Here is a 25544-nt window from a genome sequence, read left to right on the forward strand (position 1 = left end):
AACTAAAGGAAAGTATCCGTGGTTCAGTTCAGGGTAACAACAGAAGTAGTTTTCAAAGCAGAGCGAGCTAAAGTGTGAGAAGAAACTGAAGGCACCTTGGGATGCAGGTACATCTCACATCCATACACTCATACAGGCAAATACACCTGTCAGAGCTGGCTCCAGGTCCCAGCTCACAGAGGACCAACGCTAGCCGGTAGTAATGTACAAAAGTCTTTATTGAAGTACAGTTTCCATTTCCAAGCCGCAGCGCCCCAGCTCTACGTCTTAGAGGCTAGACCGGCGAAGCTCCATCTGAGTCTCCACCCCCTGTACACCAGCTTAAGACTCTAACCTTACTCCACCTCTTCCGTCTCTCCTTTCTCCTCTGGGTCCTTCTGCCCCCCAGGGTCTCCTCCTTTCTGGACTCTTCTGACGCTGACGCTGACCCCCCTGACTCCTCCCCCTCCTTTCGGCGGGCTTTGGGACCTGGCTCCCTATCCGGGCTGCCAACTGCGCCGCCCTCCTGTACATTTGAACTTGGCGCGCGCGCCCAGCCTTCCACCTTCCTCTTGACCGTTTCCTCGCTCTCCGATGGAGGTGTGGCCAATCCTGACTCCTCTCCTCCCGCTGGCGGTGAGCCTCCTGGTCCCGATACCTGGGACTCCTCCCCCCTACTGCGCTCTGGTGGGGAAGCTGGTCCTGATTTCCAACTGCTGCTCTCTGAGTCCCCTCTGGCCCCTTCTTCCTGGGGTGTCCCCCTAGGCACCCCCCTTGCTCTGACCATGGGAGCCCCTTTCTGTGAATCTTCCGATTCGCTGGAAAGACTCAGAGACCTCGGACCGCTGTCATCGCTAACATTTCCTTCGGATTCCTCCCCCTCGCTCTCTATTTCCTCCCTTTCCTGTGCCTCTGCTCCTGAGCCCCTGACAACACCTTTTTGTCCAAACTCCCCCTGTCCTTAGCTTAGCTGTTTAGATCACCTGGAGGGCACACCATCCCCTCAACACTCATTAAATGCTCAATCTAATGCACGGGTGCATTGCAGCCCTGGGCTCAGCCTACTCCAGTGCTCTGTACTTTACTTTTATTTAATTTCAACCTTTTCACTGCCACTGTTAAAACATGGTTGGGTCTTTCATGCCAGAAAGGTTTGCTTGGGGCATATTAGACCTCCAAACCACCCCCGTTCTACATACATATTTAGAAATAAATCAAATACTTCGAACATGTCTAAAGTCTCCAGCGATCTCCAAAAGGAAGTGAAGCCTTAGCACTGCTGCCCCTGGAACTTCTCCCAAATTTGGGAAAGTGGGAACTTTGGGGCAGAGGGGAGGCACAACATTTACTGATATTTCATCCCCTGTCCTGGGCAAACAAGAAACCAGGGCCAAACTGGACAAGTCAATCTGAGATTTCTGATTTTTTTTTTTTAAATGGTTGGGGCAGTGACTCGGGGCGAGACCTTGACCATACCTTTTTCTCATGCCATTTTCCACTTCAAAATACTGCTCTCCAGCACTTGTATGTTTCCATATATAGGTCAAGTAGCAGCAGCGGGGGCGGGCAATTTCGATTTGGAAAATGACATAGGGCGAAAGAGGTTTGAAAAGCCCACCTCGCTTTGTTCTATGGCCTCCTGGGGCTGCTTTTAACTCAAAACAATTGATGGCAGGAGATTCAATCACAGATCTCTCACCATTTAGTCTAGTTGAGCCCTGAGAATGAGTATGTGATGCAACTGAAGCAAGGATGATGCAACTGCCCCTCTCTTCCCCTTAATAATGTATTTTTAAAAGATAGAATGAAAAACATTATCAGAGCACCAACATTTAAGCGAACAAACAGTTCTTCCTCTGCACCATTGCGTCCAGACGAATGGTTCTACTGGCAGGTTGCATTTGCAATTTGGGAAAGAAATGCACCATTTCTCTCTCTAAATATTTATATCTTTCTACATTGCCTTTTAAAGGCTGTAGAAAAGGAACAGGGCAATTGTCTGGAGACTATATCCTGCCTTGGTCTATTCTGGTAATGACAAAAGCAATTCACTGGAAGAAATGTGTGCCGCCACCATTACAAGCAAGATCAGCTCCTGGATCAAAACCCCAAGTACAAAAATTGAACAGCCCTTTTTTCATGCAGAAATCCCTGAGGAAATGTACGTGCAAGCACATTAAAATTGCATAGCCCTCGGCTGAGTGACAGCAGCTTGTACAGCTGTTATTGGAACACAACTCTGGATACAACAGAAGCAATGGTTAAGCCAGGAAAACTGATAGCAGGCTGAATACACCTTAACTGCATTATACGTGTTGGCAATCGCTGCCACGCACCTTGGGCCGTACATATCGCAGCATTTCAGGCATTCGGATAAAAGGAATGTAACTGGGGAGGTAGTGATACAGGAAGCACAGTACACGGATTTTGCAATGAATCCAATCTGCAAGGAATCCAACCGTGGACTTCCTGCTAGAATGTCATAGGTTGGGCTATTCTGTATAGAGAATAGTCAAAATATATGCAGAACTACCTGACAGCCCTCTGTTGCAGCCATGTCTGTGGAATGAGTGTAGGTTGGAGCCTGCCAAGGTGCCTCTGAATGGATGCTCATTCATAAAAGAGCCCTGTTGGGTCAGGCCAAAGGCCCATCTAGTCCAACATCACAGGGCCTAACCAGTAGACTTTAGGGATTCTCCAAGCAAGACCTGCTGTAGTTCTCAGCCTCTGAATAAGACTGGTAGCTGTTGATACTTATCTGCCACAGAATTGTCTAATCCTCTTAAAGCCATCCATATTGGTGACCATCTCGTGGGAGGGAATTTCATAATGCAACTATGTGCCATGCAAAGTAGTGCTTTGTTTTGTTTCTTCCAGCATTCAGTTTCATTGGATGACCATGGGTTCTCAAGTATTATGAGAGAGGGAGAATAATCGTATGCACTTCTATTGTATTCTTCTTTACATTTTCTCCAATCTGAAAAACCTGAAATGTCATGACCTTTCCTCATAGGGGAGTTGCTGCTCCAGATCCTTTGGTTGATCTTTCCCACACCGTTTCCAGCTCTATGGTATCTTTTTGAAGTGAGGTGACCAGAATTGACCTCAGCATTCCAAGTGTGGTCTCACCATAGATTTGTGAAATGATATTGCCGGTTTTATTTTCAATCCCACAGTAATATGGAATTCACCTTTCCACCGCTGGGTCAACATCTTCATCAAGCTGTGATCCACTGTGACCCCAATGGCCAGTTTTTGGTCAGTTACCCCCACTTCAAACCCCATGGACATAGATGTGAAATTTGGGGGTTGTTTGTTTACCCACTGTGCATCGCTTTAGACTTGTTTACATTGAATTGCATTTGCCATTCCTCTGCTTATCCACTTAGTTTGGAGAGAGCCTTTTGGAGTTCTTTGCGATCGTCTTGTTTCGACCACCGTGAATGATTCGGTAACTCTGGGAAATGTGGCTACCCCAGTGCTAACCCCTAGCTCTAAATCTAAACGAACAAGTTAAAAAGCACAGGTCTGGATACTAATCCTTGAGGGACTCCACTTAATGTGCATCTTAATTCACATTAATGTGTTTTAAATGTGCATCTCTTTACACTACATTTTTCTTGGTCTTCATCCTAATGTGAGTGCAGCAGAGCCTCTGTATCCTCCACTGGCAGATAGAAGGGCCACAGCTTAGCAGTAGGACACATGCTTTCCATACAGACAATCCTAGATTTGATTCCTGGCAGGGTGGGCTCGAAGAGACCTGGAGGGCCACCACCACTTCATAAAACATTACTGTTCAATGGCCTGACTTGGTGTAAGGCACCTCTTATGTTCACATTGTATTTAATGCTTAGAATTAAGATGACCAGGAAAGTTCATTTCAAATAGGGATCTCTCACATGAAGAGGCGTGTGATAATTGCATGGATCTAATGCCAAAACTAATATTACTCAAAATCCTCTGTTACAACATTTTAAACAAAATTGGTTTAAATATATATTTATTTTTAAAAATATATCCCATGAGTTTTCTTCATACTTGTGTTTGCAAAGTTTGTTTCTTTTCCTTGTGCTGAACGCTGGCAATCTAGGTGTTTCTAAATGTAAAACAGACCCTAACAACATATATAGTGCCATTTTTGAGTAAAATAAACTGTGGTTGAATTTTTTTGAATGCAACCTTCATCCTCCAACCTCTGCTGTATTTGCCAGATACTTTCTTTTTCGTTTTTGCCATTGATTTGCAATGAACTTTTATAGCTCAAGCACAGCTGGCTGAAATTTTTCGGAACATGCAGTACAGAAGTTTTCAATTAAAATGTCCCTGGGGGTATGTCCTATAGTACTAGCTCTAACAGCTCTTACTTTGTATTTGAGGGAAATGATCAGATGGAACAACATCCCTTGAATGAAAACAGGCAGGGAACTTCTTCAGGAAGCAGAATGACATTTTGAAGCCATTGGGGGAAAACACATTGCTTTCCAATTGTCATAGACAAAAAAAAAAAAAAAAGCAGTCAAACTTCACTCATCCTGATATAATAGAGACTGCTCCTACTTGTATATATCATATCATCATATCATATCATCATATCATATCATATCATATCATATCATATCATATCATATTGGCATTAATTATGAGGGATACTGAATATTAGGTCATAGAATAGACTAAATGAAATCAATAGACCTATATAGCAGTGCATGGTCAGTAACCTTGTGGCCAGGCCCTAGTCTACAGATTTCCCCTTGATTCTGGTAATTCGGAGGTATTATGCAACCTCCAGGTTCCCCTGAAGAAAAATCATCAGTCTTTATCAGAATAAGACAGATAACCCAGGCAGTACAGGTCACCAGTGCTCAGCCAAAGTTCAAATCCAACTCTGATCTACTTTTGCACAAAAATGTTTTCAGCTACCCTTTATACATTTACAAGGCACTATAGTGAGGCAGATTATTCTCCTGCCACAAGGATCCATAATATAGGGCTGCCATACATCTGGAATTTCCTGGATATAGCCGGGATTCGTCTGTCAAAAATGGCATCTCGGCAGAATTTTCAAAAAGTGGTTAAAATGTCTGGCCATATCGGAAGTGTCAGAAGTGTCATTTTTTTGCCTAATTTCCTTAAAAAATAGCTTAAAAACAACAACTTTTGTGTCTGGTGTAGATGAGTGAACAACAATAATAACTACCTATACAGAGGAATAGCCATGATTGATTTATGTGCTTATTAGTCCCTTTGCATGAAGGAAGATTGGTGCCAGTTCATAAAGAACCTAGGAATTCCCTAGTCTTTCTGGAAGTAGACACCCATTTTAACTCCTAAATCCTTAACTGCTTTGTCAGTCATTAAGAGTAGCCTTCCCAAACTAGGTGTCTTCCATATTTTTTGGACTACAACTCCCATGATCCTCAGACTATGACTATGGCTGATGTAAGTTGTAACTGAAATCATCTGGAGGACACCAGTTTTGGGAATGCTAGTTAAAAGAAATGCGTTTAAATCTTTGCCATTGTGTGGACATGTTGTCAGTATGTGGTGTGCAACCCTGAAGTGACAGTGCTAGTCGAGTGCTGGCTCATATTTCAATGCAAAGCTTTAAAATCCCTCGTGGCCATTAGATTATGCATTCAAGCCACTTTGTCTACTGTCAAGGAAGAATGGAACGCAGCGACAGAGGTACACTTTCCAAAATTAAAGACTCTTTTGTCACTCACTCTCCAAAGAATCCACTAATAGCCTGGAATCATTAGTACATAATTACTTCCTCATGTCTTGTCAGAAGGCACGCCTGACTTATGTTTGACAAAGTGGGTGGAAGAGCACTGATGCTGTCATGGCAAATCTGGCAAAGCCAAAGAGGCTTCCACATCTTCACCTTGGACCTAGTGGAAAGGATGGAGGCCTCCTTTTCCTTCTACTCTCTCCTCCAAACCCACCATTTCTGTGGAGGATTTGTCACAACCACCTACTCCCCTTGCCCTACGAAACCTAAATACATATACAGTCATACCGCGGAAGTCGATCGGAATCCATTCTAGTCCGTTTGACTTCCGAAAACCAGTGTAGCTTCTGATTAGCTGCAGGAAGCACCTGCAGCCAATCGTAAGCTGTGGAAGCCCCGTCGGATGTTCAGCTTACAAAAGAATGTTTGAAAACTGGAACACTCACTTCCAGTTTTTGATCGTTTAGGAGCTTGAACGTTTGACTCCCAAGGCACCCGGGAGTCGAGGTACGACTGTACTATCTACGTACATAATAATGCATATTCTCCCTGTTTGCTGTGCTACCACTTCACATTTCTTTCATCTGCCACCTCCCTTTGCAAAGTGGATTAAAAACCCTCTGGGCAAAGGTCTGTCCTTGACTATTAGTCATACTGACTGGGGCCGATGGAAGCTGAAGTCCAGCCACAATGGGGGTCTCAGGTTCCGTACCACTACTGCAAAGAGTCATGCACCCTGAAGCCACTATCTAAGATAAATAAGAAAAACAAATTAACCTTTTTTGTCCACCTGCTACTGGTGGCAGCCAGCTGTGATGGGAAGTTCCTTTGTAGGACTCCAGATATACGAATGATTATGCCTGAATATATACTATAGATCCAGGCTATGCCCCTTTCAATGAAAATCTTCAGCGGAAAGGTCAATGGAAAGCAGAAAATATAGTGTGACAAAATTGGTAGCATGCATAAGCCTAATAAGAACTATATTTCCCTTGCTGCTTTTCATGGAGTTCCTGGCTCCTTTATCTGAATGCCTCAATCTCTCAGTAAACTGGGTGACTGCTGAGTTATTACCTATCTCTAACGTCTTGTCATCTCACACACCTGCTCATGCGTCTCACATCTTTCCTCTGCAGCAGCTTCATATATAGAGGAGATCTGAAGCTCACAACATCAAGGAGGAGATGCTAGAAGATTTAGCCTGCTGGAATTTGAGATTGGTACAAGCCTTTGATTGGGAGTTAGGGCCATGTATGTGACAGACTGCTCTTGGCTAAGGTAACTCATTACAAAGTCTTCAAAGGGACTTTTTAAATAATAAAAAAGCTATAGCTCACCTTCTTTGAATTCCTTGCGTTTCCAAAAACAGAAGCTTGGCATGGGAGCATTTAGTATGCTTTACTGTGCCTTTAAACCAGATGACAACCTCTAGATCATGAATAAGAGGCTATCTGACTCATAGGTCTAGGGCAGTGGTGGAAATCTGTCCTGTACAAGTCACATCAAAAGGTAGTCATTAAGCAATTTCCAGATATTTCAATGGGGATTCCACAAAACATGTTTTCCCGTGAAATCTGCACTTTATCTCCAACATCCTAAATAATTATAAAAAGTGCTGAAATTGTTTTTTCACATCCAAATACCAAGCATTGTGAAACATAACTGAAAATACATATAACAAGGACACCAGTAGATTTTAATTTGATATTTGTTTATTTGTTAAGATGCCTGTTTTCTTCTGCTTCAGCGGTGGGCTGCTGGTTTCTATGCAAGAACCAGTCTAGCCAGCAGCTACTCAAGGCATAATAGGTTTACTCCTCATCGTGAACCTGAAATACATTATAAAATATGACAACACAGTTTAGGCTCAACCGAAATGACTGCATGGCTTTTTAAAGCAACAATCCTTTACACACTTCCTAGGAAAGATGGCCCACTGAATTCGTCCTGAATTTCCTTTGTGGAATGCATTTTTGTGTAGGAAGAATATACAATATAGATAGAAGTGAAACACAGAATGTTTTACAAGGCTTCAAAAAGTACCAGGGCACAACACGTTTGTACATAGCTAAGTACAAAATTAAGAATGTACAGTAGCGTCCATGAGGAATGGTGCACCACCTCATGGCTGTGGCATCCAGTGATGATTTGCATATAAAGCACTATGTGAACTGTAGCAAGGTAGCGTGACACTGAAATCCCATACCCACTTTCTTGGCAGTAAGACCCATTTTGCACAATGGAGCATACTTCTGAGTAGAAATGCGCAGAATTGCATTGTTCCTTGAACATCATTCCCACCGAAATCAATGGGACAGATCAGTCATAACTTCCATTAAGTTCAACTAATTTATTCTTTACTCTGGTCTGCTGCTTAGCTCCCCACTGCCTGCAACTGGCCAGTTCAAATGTAAATTTTGGTGGACAATCCCACAAGCCCTTTCCAGCCAGCCGGGGAGGGTTACACTGGCCAGCCATGAGGAAAATAATGTTTTCCATTGTGCCCTAGGGAGCGCTGGGTTGAGCTGCAACCCCTGCCCCACCAGAATTGGGGTGAGTGCCCATTCTCTTCTGATGTGCAAGTCAGGGGTGGAGCTTGCTATCCCTGCCCCACACATGTTTGTTCTATCTGGTTACATTACATATAAGAGGGCCAAGTGTACAGGAAGCAGATGTATAGGTAACCAAGGGCTGCCACATGGAAGATGAAGCAAGCTTGTTTTCTCCTACTCCGGAGGGTAGGACTCAAACCAATGGATCCAAGTTATGAGAAAGGGTATTCTGACTAAACTTCAGGAAGTACTCTCTGACAGTAAGAGCTGTTTGACAGCGGAACAGACTCCCTTGGAATGTGGAGGACTCTCCTTCCTTGGAGGTTTTTAAACAGAGGTTGAATGGCTGAGATTCCTGCATTACAGGGGGTTGGGCTAAGTAAACTGCACTATAGGGAATGAGGCTATGAAGGGGACCTTTTGAGCCAGTCTGTCCACATCCCATCGGAGGTGGGAAAGGGAGATATTCTGAAAACCTTTGGGCAGAAAGTTTTCCTGGCTTTAAAAGGGAATCTGTGTCTTTAAGAACTGTGTGGAATGGAGAGGCTGAGTAAGGGTCTAGTGTTGTGGTGATAAAGTTGCAGCTTGCTCAACGTTATTAAAAAGCATAGCATGTCTCTTCAGATATTAGGTGCTGGCAGGGTTTAAACGTACGAATTATGAATAACCTCCGTTTTCAAGATATCAAGTGGGCTGATGTATTAAGAAGTATTTTTTTTAAAAAAAATGTTGTGTTTTCTATTTGCATTTTATCTGCATGGATTTCTGCTGCCCAAACAAATGTGAAAAAGTAAAATGTAGGATAAATCTCTTTACTAAAACTTGGCTTTGGGTGTTTGGTGGAGTGTTGTTTTTCTTGTCGCCTGAAAAACTTCTGGAAGAATTCTATTAATATATTTTGCATAATGATAAGCCTACCGTGCATGTGATTATTGTTTACTGTGTCACCTCTCTCTATTTGGGAACCCTAAAAGGCAAGAGCGTGATAATGACTTATAGCTACATACATTATCCTCATCCCACAGGATTTACTTCTAAGAGCAGGCAATGTCTAATCTTTTCATATGTTTGAATGACAGCATGTACACAGTCCCCCATCTATTAACCAGATCTTGCCCCCTGTCCAACACCTGCATTTAGCACTGCTTGACCTGCATGCGGAAATGCACTTCTACTTGTGAGTAGCATTCTTTTGGTAATGTTTGAAAAACAGGAAGAGGAGCTAATGGTTTTGATTTGGGGGGGAAATTTATCCGCCTCCAAGTTTCCAAAAATTGCTAGGAACTGCCACCTCCACTGTGCATTACAAAATCACAACAGGGATTTATTATAGCGTTGTAACTGCTTGTAACAAGAAGCAACAGGCAATGTGGGCACTTTCCTCACCTGCAGTGGAAATGGTTGTGAGTCTCTGACTATTACAGACATCATGTGAAGGAGGAAGTTTTGCTGCTTCACTCAGGTTGAAAGCGATTGTGTTTTCTACCTTAGTGTCACCCCGTGGAGCTCTCAGAATGGTGGCCATGACAACAGCATCATAGGATTATGCAATATGGATGTCGGCCAGAACAGGCTCCCTTCTTAGCCTTTACTGTTCTACGGGGACTTTCATTTGTATTAGCAAATAAGATTTTTCTCAATACCCATCATTAGAGAAAATAATGTTGATATAACCAGAAACTATGAGTTGCAGCTGCCAAAATAATGCAAATAAGCCAATGCCAAGGTTGTTAACTGCTAGTTTTAGCTGGTTTTAGGATGTAATCCAAATCCTAACAAAATCATTGTCAACCCTCCACATTGATTTTAATAGATCTGGATTGCACCTTTGAGGATTAATTCTTATATTAATTACAGTAGCTCCAAAGGCATCATTACATGGGCAAAACATAGAGTTTGAGTGATTAATATGTGTTGGGCATTATCTGGTTTTGCCTAGACTAAATTAATATATTGATACCATGCAGTTTGGCTTGGAATAACAAGCATTCCACAACAGAATGGCTTCCTGCAGTCTGCAGTGTTTCATTCACAGCTGTGCCTTTGTAGTGTTATTTGCTGCATACCTTGCTCGGCTGTAAACTGTCAAGAAAGATTCAGCCTTCAGTGCTTCTTGGCTGCATTGTGGGACCTCAGGAGTCAACCCATCAGGCTGCAATTGCTGCCCCTTCTCCCAAACTGGGCAGGCAGAGGAGAAATAGGAAAGACTATTCCAAGTATGCAGGCACATAAATGGGTTGTCTGAGATGCAGGCCCACGAAATCCTCACCTCACTCCAATGTCCTGCCCTGCTTTTCTGAAGGTTCTACCAGAAACATTCTCCCCCGATTCGCTTGACATACCTTTTTTATGCCAATATCTCTTGACTTGGTCCTGAGCTTATTGACCTGGGATTCAGCTATTTCGGCTCGTTCTTCAGCATCATCCAACTCATGCTGCTGCTTCCTGTACTTTGCAAGGTACTGGTTGGCTTGAGCTTCCTGGTAGGAGGGAGAAAAGAACATCGAAAGTGCTTTGCCTCCATAATCTAGCAAGTAGTGGACCTTCCACTACTTGTGAAAAGCATGTGTGAGTCAATGGTAAACATTTCATGGAACTTAGTGGGATTTGCTACACAGGAAAGGCAATTTCATCTTTAAAGGTCTATCTGGGAGGCCATCAGTGATCAGTGAGAGAGTTTTATAGATGTCAGGTAGTGATTTCAAGCCTTTAATTGGAAAGCAAACAGCGTAGAAAAATTCCACATTCTGTGGTGAAGAAATAGCAAATTGCTCTAGACCAGCCTTTCTCAACTTGTGGGTCCCCAGATGTTGTTGAACTACAACTCCTATCACCCCTAGCTAGCAAGGCCAGAGCTCAGGGATGATGGGAGTTGTAGTCCAACAACATCTGGGGACCCACAGGTTGAGAACCACTGCTCTAGACCCTCAAGTTGTGCTATTATCACAAAGGACTCTAAGACCAAATAAGGCAACCTTTGATGCCCTCTAGATGTTATTGGACTACAACTCCCATCATCTCCAGCCAGCAAGGCAAAAAGTTAGAGATAGGAATGGAAGAAAAATCTGATTCAGTTTACATTTAAAGATGAGCCTATGAATTTTTCACTTTCCAAAATAATACATGAACTGAAACACTCATCCTTTGATATTCACACATATCCAACTTTGGCAATGCAGTTCGCCAGCCACGTAATGTGTACAAAAAATGCATATAACTGTAGTAAAATGTCCATAAAAACAAATGCATTAGTAAACATAACATAACCATGCATTATATTAGGAGAAATTATTTTGCAAATATGTGTGTTTTAGGCAAAATGTCTTATAAAAAATGTAAATTAGGAGAAATTCACACTAAAATGCTGGTGATCTTCTGCAAAGATTTTTTAAAAATTGCAGACTGATGTGGAGATGTGGAAGTTAAGAGAGAAATAAGAACTGATAAGAGTCACCCACCTAAAGTCAGGGATAATGGAATTCAAGAACATCTAGAAGACACCAAGTTGGGAAAGACATATCCATAGACTCCATAAACAGTTCCATAATCAGCCTTGTGACTTAATCCAGAAATGTAAACATCTGAGTTTACAGGAAATGCTCAGCAACAGATTTTACTGCTGTAAGTAGGCCTGCCTCACCCTTTGAGAACTCTCATTCTAGGCAGAAAGCCATGTGAAAGTTGCTTGTACAGCCAGTGGCTGTGCTATGGAACTCCAAATACGTTGAGACACTTTTAGTAAACACATACTACTCTGTTTCAGATCTTTAGTGCATTAAGTCAGAATATCTGTCTGTGGTATTCGCTGAAGCGAAAACAGGAATACAGAGTGAAATGTTTTCTGACAGCGGCATCATTTTGTCAAGCACTGGAATGCCTTAGACAAATGATTCTGTACCAAAGTATCATTCATTTTCCATTCTGTGAGATGAAACTGTATTTAGATTTGTTGTAGATAATGGAATGCAGCAGAAACATAATCCTCTCTGTTTTTGGTAAGAGATGCAGCATGCGTGCTGTTGTATATGAAGACAAAACTGCACCACTCCCACATACGATGGCCGTATCAGCAGATGAGAAGGAACATGCAAGGTTCCAGGAGTACAAAAGATCTTGAGAAAGTAGCCTTTAAGGTTGCGAGAACCTATCAAGACGGCCTAGTCAAGACTGAGTGTGCCCAGTGACCATGAAATGCTGCCTAACCCTTTTTCCAAGGTAGGGGAGAGGTATACATAGAAAACTAGCAGGGAGGAAAATGGAATGAAGTCTGACAGAATGAGGCATGATTGACAGTGAATAGGGGTGCTTCATAGTACAGCAATTTGCTGAAGGTCTGCATCCTTATTTCTTAGGGGGAGGAGATGTGATTTAAAAAAATAATAATACACCAAATTTTCCAAAACTGAGAAGCTTCTATGCTGTGCTTTTTAAAAAAATTTAAACCATTTATGGAAACTGAATTAAATTAAGTAACTGTGCATAATTTATTTGTGCTTCCAATTCAAGTTTTTCTTGTAAAATTAGATGTTTTGGAAAGGTCTGGTGTGGGTGAGGAAAAGAAAACCATTTTTAAAAATTGGAGTTTGGAAACATTCTGGACTTAGGGTCAAAGCAATGACACAGCTCTCTGTGCCCCACAGTTTTCAAAATCATTAGTAGAAGATTTACATGTACTCTCTAAACTTTCCTCTATGCTTTTGAAGGTAGAAGAAATGTGCTTCTCAAAAAGGGAAGAGAAATTGCTGCAATGTCCAGGATTCTGAGGCGATTTGATGATACCTGTTTGTGCGGTGTTGTCACACATCAGCAGTTTGTCTTCCTTTCCCGGTTTGAATAATACAACTCCAATCAGAAATTAGGTGAATTACTGATTTGATAAGGGCCACACATTACACTGTACCAACTTACAGCTTCTTCTGCTTGATGCTTGTAGCTTTTCACTTTCACCTGCAGCTTATCAATCAGCTCCTGCATCCTTGTTAAGTTCTTCTTGTCTTCTTCTGCCTTTGTAGAACAAATAGGAAAAAAATAAGTTGAGTGTTAACTTGGCAACCGTCCACTCCTCAGAGTTAGATAGCTTGTTTCACTGGAAATCTAGAATTATGGAACTAAGAGATTCTATCTAATTTTTATCCTAGCCTTCCTCCAATGAGCTCTGGATGACTTAAATTGGGTCATTCCATTTTATCTCACAGACATCCTGTTGAGGTTTCTGCTGATAGTGAGTTGGACAGTGAACTTCACCCAGAAAAAATGTGTGGTTGAACAATTTCAAACCCAAATTTTGCAAGTCCGGTACTCTATCTGCTGTAACATACTATGCTTGGAGAATTCCATTGACCTCTCAGCTACCAATCCTCATTCTCATTCCCTTGCTTCAGTGTTTCCTGGAATGAGTCAGAGGTTCAGGCAGAGGAAGACACAGAAACTGAAGAGTGCTGGTGAGATAAGAACATTTCCTCCTTTGACTCAGACATCTCTCTGTCCTTCATCCCACAAAGCTATTTTAGTCAGCATGGAGATGAAAGAGCCAGAAGGAAAAGAAAAGTGGTAGAGAATCGCCTGCAGGCTGTTAGCTGCTGCCTATAATATATAAAGTCTTTGGTAATGCTGCTTTACATCAGAACAAGTTTCTGTGATTGGAAATTATGTGTATTTGTCCTAGCGCAACATTTCAGTTCACCCACTTTAGTTATTATTACCTGGTATGTCAGCTCTTTGATGCGCCTTTCATATTTGCGGACTCCTTTCTGAGATTCCGTATTGCGGCGGGCTTCTGCCTCTAGTTCATTTTCCAGCTCGCGGACCTGCGGCAGAATCAAAAGCGTTTATGTGCTCCTGTTGGGCTCTGCCTCATAGGAATAGCTCAAAGAACTTAGTCTTAGCAATAGGTCTTCAGAACGTGCTTTATAAATATCTATTCAAAAGCTTTTGGCACGTTTGTTGAGTGCACTTTTACATCATTCTCCAGCACTTAGCATTTCAAAATAAAACATTACTACTCTAGCCAGAACTGAGCTCCCGTTTTAAAAATGAACATGCCAACCATTTTCCAAGGAGGCCGACACAACAGGTTCTAAAGGTGGACTCTTAGAAGCCTACCCTGGATTCCAGCTTTTGAATCTGCTTCTTGCCCCCTTTTAGAGCAATTTGCTCTGCTTCGTCCAGTCTCTTCTGTAGATCTTTAATGGTCTGTTCCATGTTCTTTTTCATCCGCTCCAAGTGAGCACTGGTGTCTTGCTCTTTTTTCAGTTCTTCGGCCATCATTGCTGCCTATAATAACATAAATGTGTGAAACGCCACCCCAAACAAACAATGAGTCCCAATAATTTTGGCGATTTGAGACAACTACAAAATCCTGGGAAATATCTATAACAAGAGGACTCCTACAAGTCCTATCATACATGACCATTGGACATGCTGACTGGGGCCAATGGGAGTTGGAGTCCAACAGCATTTAGTGGACCACAGGTTCCCTCGATCTGGAGAAAGCAATGAACCATTTCTAGGTCTTAGGGCTCATCCAGACTTTGCCCTACCACTTCCCCCCAAAAAAATCTGAATTAGAGCAAACATAAACAAAATTTTCTCAAGATTGATGTTGGCTCTGATTTATCGCCGAAGGGTGTGTTTTCCAGGGACAAAACCGCTTGTTCCCATGCTTCCTAGGCATGGGACAAGCATAAGGCTGGATGAGCCCTTAGTCTAAAATATAATAATAATAATAATAATAATAATAATAATAATAATAATAATAATAATAATAATAATTTATTTATACCCCGCCCATCTGGTTGGGCTTCCCCAGCCACTCTGGGCGGCTTCCAAAAAAATATTAAAATACCATAATACATCAAACATTAAAAGCTTCCCTAAACAGGGCTGCCTTCAGATGTCTTCTAAAAGTCTGGTAGTTGTTGTTCTCTTTGACATCTGGTGGGAGGGCGTTCCACAGGGAGGGTGTTATGTACTGAAGTTCTCACCCTAAAAGTCAAATAGTTGTTTTTTCCTTGACATCTGAAGAGAGGGTGTTCCACAAGGAGGGCACCACTACCAAGAACACCCTCTGCCTGGTTCCCTGTAATTTTGCTTCTCACAGTGAGGGAACCAGCAGAAGACCCTCGGTGCTGGACCTCAGTGTCTGGGCTGAACGATGAGGGTGGAGCAGCTCCTTCAGGTATACTGGGCCGAGGCTGTTTAGGGCTTTAAAGGTCAGCACCAACACTTTGAATTGTGCTCGGAAACGTACTGGGAGCCAATGTAGGTCTTTCAAGACCAGTGTTATGTGGTCTCGGCGGCCGCTTCCTGTCACCAGTCTATAAATTTTATTTGTAACTTCATGTAGTATAATTAAGCACAATGTGAGTTGTTGTACACATTGGTATTATGTACGGATATCACTTTATTATATCCCTACACTTGAGCCATTTTCTGTTTAAGCTGTAACTGAGCACATTTGTAATTATTACTAGAGGTGGCAATAGGAAAAATCTGAAACAGACAGTTAATATTTCAGAGAGGCAAATGCTTCTCCCACCCAATTTAGGAACACTGCTGTTATTCTACCAATTTTCACCAAATTTCACATCTGGGTTTTTGAAATGCAGTGAAAGCCAATCTGCATGAAGATATATGGGGAGAAAAGGTCACTTTCACTATAAAAATGCCAAACATCCTTCTAAATTATGACAGATGTTCTAACATATATGACTTCTGAAGACAACGGATCACCACTGCTAGTGAGTCTAAATAAATAATTTTTCACAATCCCTGACTTGCCAGCATGCAAAGCAGTACTTGATTCAGAAACGAAAACCATGGGCAACAAAAGATCAGCAAGCCAGGAAGAATAAGACTGGACATCTGTGCAAGCAGGAATAAGCTGTCTACTTACATCAGTGATTGCTTTTTTGGCCTTTTCTTCGGCATTCCTGCACTCCTGGATGGCTTCCTCCACTTCATTTTGCATTTGAGAGATATCAGTCTCCAGCTTCTTCTTCTGGTTGATCAGGCTTGTATTCTTGAGTTTGAAAGGAAGAGGAGAAAGGGAGATCCTTCAGGGACACATGGTCATCTTTATCACCTTCTAGGACTAGTGCTACACTGAGGCTATTCACACATTGTACCTGGGGGTGGGTGGGTATAATTCACAAATTATACTTGGGTGCACAAGCGAATGTGTGTCATTAACTACCTTTGTAGTTCCTAGGCAGACAATAGAATTAGAGATATAGAACAGACCAAAAGTATCAATAATGCCACGTTTTTGCTTTAAGATAGAATCAGAATATCTACCATTAGTCATACTCAGAGCAGACCTAGTGAAATGTATGGACATGCAGCTTAAAGCCATTGATTTAAATTGTCTACTCTGAGTGAGATTAGTATTGAATATTGCACTCGGTTTTCAGCATCAGAATTTATGGGAGAAATTAATTCAGTAGTGTAGGAATGTCTTTTGGTTTTTACACCTGATGTGAAAAAAAATGACATTTGAAAGCATCCCTCATCAGAGTAACCCGAATATCACTTAATCCACTTCTCTGGGTAATTAAGCACACAATCAGTATTGAACAGATACTTTTATGCTAATCTGTGAAGGAGAGAGCTAGGGTGTGATTTAGCCAAAATGATGCATTTGTAAATCTCATTCTTTCCATAAGAAAGATTTACAATTAACTGTTACCTGCTAAAATAATTGGATTTAAAGGTAGTTAATATTGGCTGGATCATGTCCTGATCTCAGTATGGTTGACAACAGCAATAAGGAACATAATGTCTGTGCCAAAACGGCTAATGTTTTATTATCAACTCAGCTGTTTCATGTTGGAAAGTTCTCAGAAGTAGTGGTCGGTGTCATATTTTTGAAACTTGGAAATTGAAAACATTTTTAGCAATAAAGAAAGGCTCTATTTATTGAGAACAGTCCACTCTAAGGCACAGTTCACTCTGAACAATATAGGTAAGGCCAATTTTAAAACAATGGAACCTGGGTAAATACTCTAAAGTCTCCCTTGACAGGGATGAGTCTTTAATGTTATTGTAGCAGAGACTGGGATAAGCGAGGAGTAAAATCATGAAAGAGATCATTTTGACAGAAAGAGAGCACAACGGGAGGCAAACTAGACAATTTTAAAAGGTGGTAGGTGTCACAGAAATGTTCAGCAAAGCCATTTTTCTTTTATCTAGAGGCTTTCGAACTATAAATGTGTTAAAATTACTCTTTTGCGCTTTAATTTCTCCCCCCCCCCCCAAGAATGAACAGTCTTTGTGTACCCTTGTTAATGGGGTCATACTTTGTCTGAAACCTGCATTGCTCTAAGTCACTACTCTATGTAAGAATGTCTGGTTTATGATCTAATGTGATGGGGGGTGCGGCAGGTTAGGGAAACAACATTTGGCATAACAACCTGGGTGTGCAGAAGGTTCACACGTTCAGTGGCTTCCAGCAGCTCCTGCTCTGCCAGTTTACGGCCGCGTTCTGTCTGGTCCAGCAGAGCCCTGAGCTCATCCAGCTCAGACTGGAGGAGAGTGTTACGTCGGTCAGTGACTGCCAGCTGCTCTTTGAAGTCTTCATTCAGGTGTGTTGAATCATCAAGTTGTACTTGCAGTTCCTGGAGAAAAACAGCAGCATGGTCACATACTGGGCCCAATGAAGTCAGGCTTTACTCCTGTTATGCAGAGAAGGAATCTTATAGATGGGATCCCCCATGTCGCTGTCTGTCAGGGTTAGGATTGACTGTATTGTAGTGCAAGGAATCCTATTCCTCAACCAAGGGTGCACTGTGATTTGAAGCCCTGGCAGTCAGCTGATGGTTGGAGATTCAAAGGCACCCCTGATCCAGGCCAGGAGTGCCTGGAACCCCCTTTCATTTTCCTACTGTGGTTTCACCTGTTCCATATGTGGTTTTCACCTTTACCATATACCTTATGTCAGATGTACGGCAGATGGTCATGGCTTGGCCAAAATGACCTGGTAGGCCAAATGGGTAGACCTGGCAGGACTAATCAGGCTGTGGACCAGAGGTTCCCCTATCCCTACCTAGCACAATAAATCCACTTTTCTTTGCAATGGACTTTTTGCTGTTAGGAAAGTGATGGGGAACTGCATTGAACTGTATGGAATGGTTAACATGAAGGCATATAAACACTCAAGAAGCAAATAAAGATGCTCATTGTTGTATAATCGCCAGGCAAACAACTCAGAATGAATGCTCAATAAAATCAGCATGGGGGAGAGGACAGGAAAAGGTTAAACACCTTCCCTCACATTCTCCCCAGGTTGCAAGGATTCCCCAGAAACCACTTTAGTACTACAAGGGAAAGGTAACTTCTTGTTTGCCTTCTAACCCTAAGTTTGAAGCTGAAGGAGCGTCTCCACCCCCATCGTTCAGCCCGGACATTGAGGTCCAGCTCCAAGGGTCTTCTGGCGGTTCCCTCACTCAGCCCAGCCCTCCAGATGTTTTGGGACTACAGTTCCCATCATCCCTGACCACTGGTCCTGTTAGCTAGAGGTCATGGGAGTTGTAGGCAAAAACATCTGGAGGGCCGAGTTTGCCTATGCCTGTCTCACTGCAAGAAGTGAGGTTAAAGGGAACCATGCAGAGGACCTTCTCCGTAGTGGCGCCCGCCCTGTGGAACGCCCTCCCGTCAGATGTCAAGGAAATAAACAACTATCTGACTTTCAGAAGACATCTGAAGGCAGCCCTGTTTAGGGAAGTTTTTAATGTTTGATGTTTTATCATGTTTTTAATATTATGTTGGGAGTCACCCAGAGTGGCTGGGGAAACCCAGCCAGATGGGTGGGGTATAAATATTATCATTATCATTATTATAATTATCATTATTTTGAGTGCAGTCGCTCAGAATATTTTTTGTTAATGCCCAGGTCCCACAAGCAACAAAAAGTACGGTACCTTTATTTGAGCCTGAAGGATGCGTGTGGTCTTTGTTGCTTCAGAGGCATGCCGGTTAGCATGGCTGAGCTGGATTTCCATCTCGTTGAGGTCTCCTTCCATCTTCTTCTTCAGTCGGATGGCCTCATTTCTACTCTTGGCTTCCGAATCCAAGGTGGACTGTAATGTGTCTATGGCACGTTGCTGGTTTCTCCTGATTTTGAAATCATGTCATGTAAGGAAATGTGGGCACAGGCTTCTCTTTTCCTAATTTTCAACTTCAAGCAATGCCCTGTGCTGCTAGTGAAGTCTACCTTTTCACCTATAGGTTTTTAGCATAAAGAGTAAATAGGAAAATCCAGCATTCCCCTCCATTCCCATCTCCAGATCTTCTTACTTCTCTCTGTAAAATCATTTCATTTTGAATCTCTTCCCTGAAATACTCTCAACTGTGAAAGATTCCAGGTTTTTTTTTGTTTATTGCCTCTTGTTTATTAATGTATCTTTTGTCAACATATTGTGCAGACAGTAATTATCAATCAGCCTTAACAACATTCTTGCAAATTAAAACAGCATGTACAGATGGCAAAACAGATACATAAGCAGAAGAAAATTGCCCTCTTCTACATAATGTGTTACTGCCAGGACAAGTTTGAGAAATTCTGGTGATTGGTAAGAGACACACTGATCATTTGTGTCTAGTTCTTAAAAAGAAACAAAAAACCTGTGTTGGAGCCAGACTACATTAGGTTCTATTGAATTCCATGGGGGAAAGATATTCATGATTCAAGTCCCATTAGTTTAAACTGCATCTAAGTTCAGTTAACCTACTTTGGATGCTGAGAAATACTAAAACTAGAAATCTTGTTTTCTTTTAGTTCCAACCCTGTTCTTTTTAAAAATCACACTTCATATATAGCTTGGCTCTGTTAATTGCCTTGTGTGCATACTATACCTGAAATTATCAACTTCTTCATCTTTTTCTGCCAGTTTTCTTTCAAAGTCTGCTTTAATTTGGGAGAGTTCCAGTTGAAAACGCAATGTCTTGCTTTCTTCATGTTCCAGAGCCCCCTAAAATATATATAATGCATATTAACAACACGGAGATAATAACTTTGAAATATGGAGCCTAATCCTATGCTTCATTGTGCAATGGAACATACATAGGATCCAATTCTAGTGTCTAAGGAATGAAGCTTTCTGCAGCTGCATGGGTCTCTAGGAGTGAGAGTCAAGGGATATCAACAGCTATGTTTATCACACCCTAACAGTGCAATCCTATGTATGTCTACTCAGAAGTAAGTCCCATTGTGCACAAAGGGACTTAGGCCTGCAATCCTATGCATGGTTACTTGGAAGGATCTCCCAATGAACTCGGTGAGACTTAACCCAAGTAGTCATCTATAGGATTGCACCGCATCTCTCAGACAGGGTGTCAGGGACTGGTAGGACGCTCATGAGTGTGCACCGGGGAAGTCTGACGCAGGAGAGGGGTACAGTGATGGCAAGAGTCAGAAGCAAGGGAAGTTTCAGAGCTAGAGGAACAGGTGGGTCAGCAAGTGAAGGGTTGGGTCCTTCCTCACCCTCTCCTGAACCACTGTCTCACAGAATCAGGAGCGGGTGAAAGTGAGAAGAGCAGTAGCAGCTTCCACACAGGCATAGTCTCTGGCTGTGTGTGCACAGCCTGTTGGGGGAAGATGCATAAGCTGGTGAAGGGGACATGGCTCCCTGTTGCTGCAACTGCTCCATAGAGCTCAGACCTGGCAATAGCTGCCTAGATGCTAAACCAGCGTGTGTGGTACCTGGAGCCTACTGTAAGTGTGAGCTTTGACAATATAGAGTTAACTATCTGCAGTGTGCATTCCTTTGGCTAGGGAGCACCCTTGACTCAGGGCTAGCCTAGCATTAGCTGTGTGGTTCAGGCGGCAGATGAACCTGCCATTGCCGCTGTCACCACTGCAGTTGCCACCTAGTCACCAATCCACCATGAAGCACTTCTGCTTTTGCTTCTATAGCAAGCATTAAATAGCATTTGCCACTGCAGGGAAGTGGAGCCAAGGCCTACATCCCCCCTTCCTAAGATTGAGGCAATGTGGGTGAGGTGGCCTAGGGTAGGAAAGACTCTTAAATTTTAAAGCAGCAATGGGAAGTCTGTGGCCCCCCAGATGCTATTGGACTACATCCTGGGCCATTGACTGTGCTGACTGGGGCTTGCTGAAGCCCAACAACACCTGGAGGACCACAGGTTTCCGTAAACAGTAAAGGTAAAGGGACCCCTGACCATTAGGTCCAGTCGTGGCCGACTCTGGGGTTGCGGCACTCATCTCGCTTTATTGGCAAACCAGAGCAGCACACGGAAATGCCGTTTACCTTCCCGCCAGAGTGGTACCTATTTATCTACTTGCATTTTGACGTGCTTTCAAACTGCTAGGTTGGCAGGAGCAGGGACCAAGCAATGGGAGCTCACTCCGTTGCGGGGATTCGAACTGCCGATCTTCTGATCGGCAAGCCCTAGGCTCAGTGGTTTAACTCACAGTGCCACCCATGTCTGTAAACAGTATTCAGCCGTAATTTCCACCACTGCGGCAAAGCAGGGGCAGCACAAGCACTCTCTGGGGCCACCCAGCAAACAATGCTTTGCTCTGATGAAGGACCTCTTTCTTAGAGTTTGACACTGAGGCGTGTGGTGATCCCGGTTATCTTAGAAGTGATTCTTATGCTGCTGTCAGCGAGTGTTTGACGAGGTGAGCCTGCATGTTAATGTGGGACAGGAGGAGGCAGCTGCAGTGGAGGCAGAGGAGGAAGACAGTGGCAACAGCCCACCTCAGGCGGTGCAATGCCTTGCACCGACACTGTTCTCAGGTTAATGAGCAATGGGTAGCAACCAAAGTGATGTCAGAGCAGCTTCATAAGTAGCACCAGCACAGCTTTGCTAGAGTATTTTCCTTCAACAAAGGGTGCTCTGGGAGCTTGCTTCATGTAAGACACTGCTTGTGTTGTTCTAGCATCTACATCAGTGGACTCAGGCAGAGGACTCAAGATGTAAGTTACAGTCTTTTGGGTTATTCCTGCACAAATATCCTCTTTAGCTGACAAGACCCCTAAAATATCAATAAGAAGAAAGTCTGGTTTTGCTATCAGAAGAATTGATGTAATCTGCTCTGGTTTCAACTTCTATGATATGGGATGTTGTGGCAGGATCTTAAGAAGTGGGACTGGAAGAAGTAACCTTTCCCCACAGCTACCGTTGTTAAAGTTGTAGGGGGGATTATATTAAATGCATTCACACATTTCGCCTGCATTCCTTCACATACATACCTGGGATCATTGCAATCAGTGAGTGTTGCAATCGTATACCTGAGTAGACAGGTATAAGATTGCACTGTCGTGTCTGTTTTGGCCATCGAGTTCATCTCTTTTCCCTCTTCTTGCATAATCTTTTTGCAGAGTTTATATTAAACATGCATAAGAGTTCTCCCCTCCATCAGCTGAGAAGCAAAGAGGCATGGAAGGTGATAAAAAAAAGAAAAACTTAAGTGGTAAGGCTGGGGGTTTGGGGACTGACACTGAGATAAGTCAAGGAAGAACGGCATTTCTGCAGTCTAGGGACTGCAAAAGACATGGAGATTTGGCTGGACTGTGTGTGTTTGTGAATGTAAGAGTGTTGTGGAGCTAAATCTATACGGTAAAAAAGGTTAATGGGTTATAGGGGCTCTAAGGGTTGTTTAATTCTCTCTCAACATCCATAAAAATGGAAATTTGTTCTTCTTTGTGTACAGTTTATGCCACCACACTATGCACTAGATAATCATTGCCCACAATATGAAGATCAGTCAGGGTCTGTGGTGTTCTTGACTATCTGGTCATCAGCAGATGCCATCTGGAAAATCTGTGTCATTCAGTTATTAGCAAAAGCAGTGCAATTGAAGAAACAAGTTTACCTGATTTAAACAATCTGTCAGACAGAATCAAATAAGGTCTTTATATAGTTATTGGATGGGACGTGGGTGGCGCTGTGGGTTAAACAACAGAGCCTAGGACTTGGCAGTTCGAATCCCCGCAACAGGGTGAGCTCCCGTTGTTCGGTCCCTGCTCCTGCCCACCTAGCAGTTCGAAAGCACGTCAAAGTGCAAGTAGATAAATAGGTACTGCTCCGGTGGGAAGCTAAACGGCATTTCTGTGTGCTGCTCTGGTTTGCCAGAAGCAGTTTAGTCAAGCTGGCCACATGACCCGGAAGCTGTACACCAGCTCCCTCGGCCAATAAAGCGAGATGAGCGCCGCAACCCCAGAGTCAGCCATGACTGGACCTAATGGTCAGGGGGCCCTTTACCTTTACCTATAGTTATTGGATATAGTTTGGCATCTACTACCTTTAGAAATAAAAGGCAGAGGCAATATCTGGCTGAATGCTGTCCAATATTGCTTTCGGATTGTGACAAAAGTCAGAGAATTTTGAAACGTACTATGAAGGATAGAGGGGTTTTTTTTACTCCAGGATAATAGCCAACACACACACACACACACAATTACATCATGCATTATTTGCATAAGTAATATTTCACTCATGCGCCTCCTAATAAAAATCCATTTGTGCAAGAGAGGAAAGGAGGAGTTTCTACTAAATTAGCATCAAAAGGCAGCCACTTAATATTGGCTGCCTCATATCCTAAGCAAATAATTTGTTCTTGGCGGGTCTCAAATCATGGAAGCAGTAAGGTACATAATTCCTATACTGAAACTGTTGGTGATCTACAGCTGACTCAAGCTTTCTAATATTTGGGTAGTGCTCAGAAGCAATGACTGTGAACTTCCACTATCTTGAGTTAGCAAGGGGAAAGATGTATGGCTTAGCCGGGTTCCAATTTCTGTACAATAACTACCACAGCAGAGTAATGGGGCTTTTGGAGAGGGAGAGCAGGGTGCTGGTAGAGTTTAGAGGATACACGGCTTGACTGTATCAGGCCTTTGGAGCTGTTCTCTTTAGTGTGGATGGCCAGGAATACCAGACAACTGGAAAACAAACCCCCACCTTTGTAAATAATATTGAATGTTCTCAAATGGCTTGCAGCTTTCTTTGGTGTTTCCAAGCACCAGTCCCTGGCCCAGAACCACCACCACTACTAATGCACAGCCCCTGCCTAAGACACTTGAATCCCAATACTGCCACAACAGAAAAGCAGAAATTATGCATCAGCAAAGGCCAGGGGTGGGATGATACCATATGCAATCCAAAGAGCTAAAGGGCTGGGAGAATGCCTTGAAAGCATTTCTGCAGTTAGTGGAGACCTATAGGATTGGTCTGTTAGTACGACACACTGCTTAAGAAGTGGGGAAGAGCAAAACACTTCCCCTTCCATTTTGTTTACAGATCTGTGGCCGTGCTGCTTTTAGCACTAATATGCCATGGCACGTTCTAGGGTGATCTGTCCAGGTAAAGCTCTTGAACACACCACAAGCTGATGCATTATGACCAATCAGCTAGAGTATATTCGCAACATATATTATATATAAAAATATAATATATCTATCATCTATCTATCTATCATGCTTAGCTATTCAAAGCAGTGGGATGAAACATGCTGTTCCTCTGCTCTGATAGCAACACCTTTTTATTTGGAGGGGAAATCCCTGCAAAGTACAAAACAGCCTGCAAGATGAAAAAAAGAAAGAAAAGATTTTGATAAAAGTTAAATAGCTTAAGCTAAATCTTGTTTTCAAGTATTCCAAACATTTCTAACAGATAAAGAAATGGAACTTTTAAAAAAACTAATGATGTGTGATTTTTTAAGGTTAATTTATGAAAATGCCCTTGGTGATGTTAAATTATTCCACAATATAAACAAATCATGTTCCAATGCACTGAACAAACCTCCAGATATCACAGCAAATGCAGGTGCCAGGTGGGCAAGCCAAAATGTTTCAGGCGCTCATGAGAATAACTGATGGCTTTTAAGAATATATTCACTCTAGCTTCATAAAAATAAAAGTGATTTGGGGGGTATATTAGCTTTCCAGTCCTCACATTATCCTGATGGCATTGGCTGTATCGCAGTAGATATGAGCAACCATTTTTCCTCCCTCCAAAAACACTCCTGGGAATGAGGCTGATGGATGACTGTAGTTAGCTTGAAACAGTGGCCAGGCATAAAAGAAAATTAAAAGAAAGGAGAAGAGAAATCCTAAGCTCTTATTTCAAGGTAAGCCCCTGCTGTCCCCAAAAGGTGCTAGAATTTTGCCTGCATCAAGAGTCATCAAATATTCAATTTCATCCTACTTGTGTAGGGAACCAATGATCTCGTGAAAGTCTTGGGGGTACATTCAGCGTATCTTTTTTTAAATTCCATGACTGAGATTCTCATCTCTTTTTAATTAACAGCAGGAGAA

General features: G+C 42.6%; 1 protein-coding gene across 1 annotated transcript in view; it reads right to left on the reverse strand.

Moving 5' to 3' along the window:
* Positions 1-7403: 7403 nt before the first annotated feature.
* Positions 7404-25544, reverse strand: part of MYH15 (myosin heavy chain 15) — an 84695-nt gene continuing 66554 nt past the window's right edge. Inside the window, exons 34-42 of the mRNA XM_028726718.2 lie at positions 20116-20231; positions 19182-19374; positions 17676-17879; positions 16160-16285; positions 14368-14538; positions 13968-14072; positions 13174-13269; positions 10608-10745; positions 7404-7542 (exon numbers count right to left, since the gene is read on the reverse strand). Of these exons, the coding sequence (XP_028582551.2) occupies positions 7525-7542; positions 10608-10745; positions 13174-13269; positions 13968-14072; positions 14368-14538; positions 16160-16285; positions 17676-17879; positions 19182-19374; positions 20116-20231 (1167 nt within the window). The 3' untranslated portion in view covers positions 7404-7524. The remainder of the gene's footprint in view (positions 7543-10607; positions 10746-13173; positions 13270-13967; positions 14073-14367; positions 14539-16159; positions 16286-17675; positions 17880-19181; positions 19375-20115; positions 20232-25544) is intronic.

Source organism: Podarcis muralis, chromosome 4, assembly GCF_964188315.1.
Source record: "Podarcis muralis chromosome 4, rPodMur119.hap1.1, whole genome shotgun sequence".
In the NCBI taxonomy this organism is placed as follows: Eukaryota; Metazoa; Chordata; class Lepidosauria; order Squamata; family Lacertidae; genus Podarcis; species Podarcis muralis.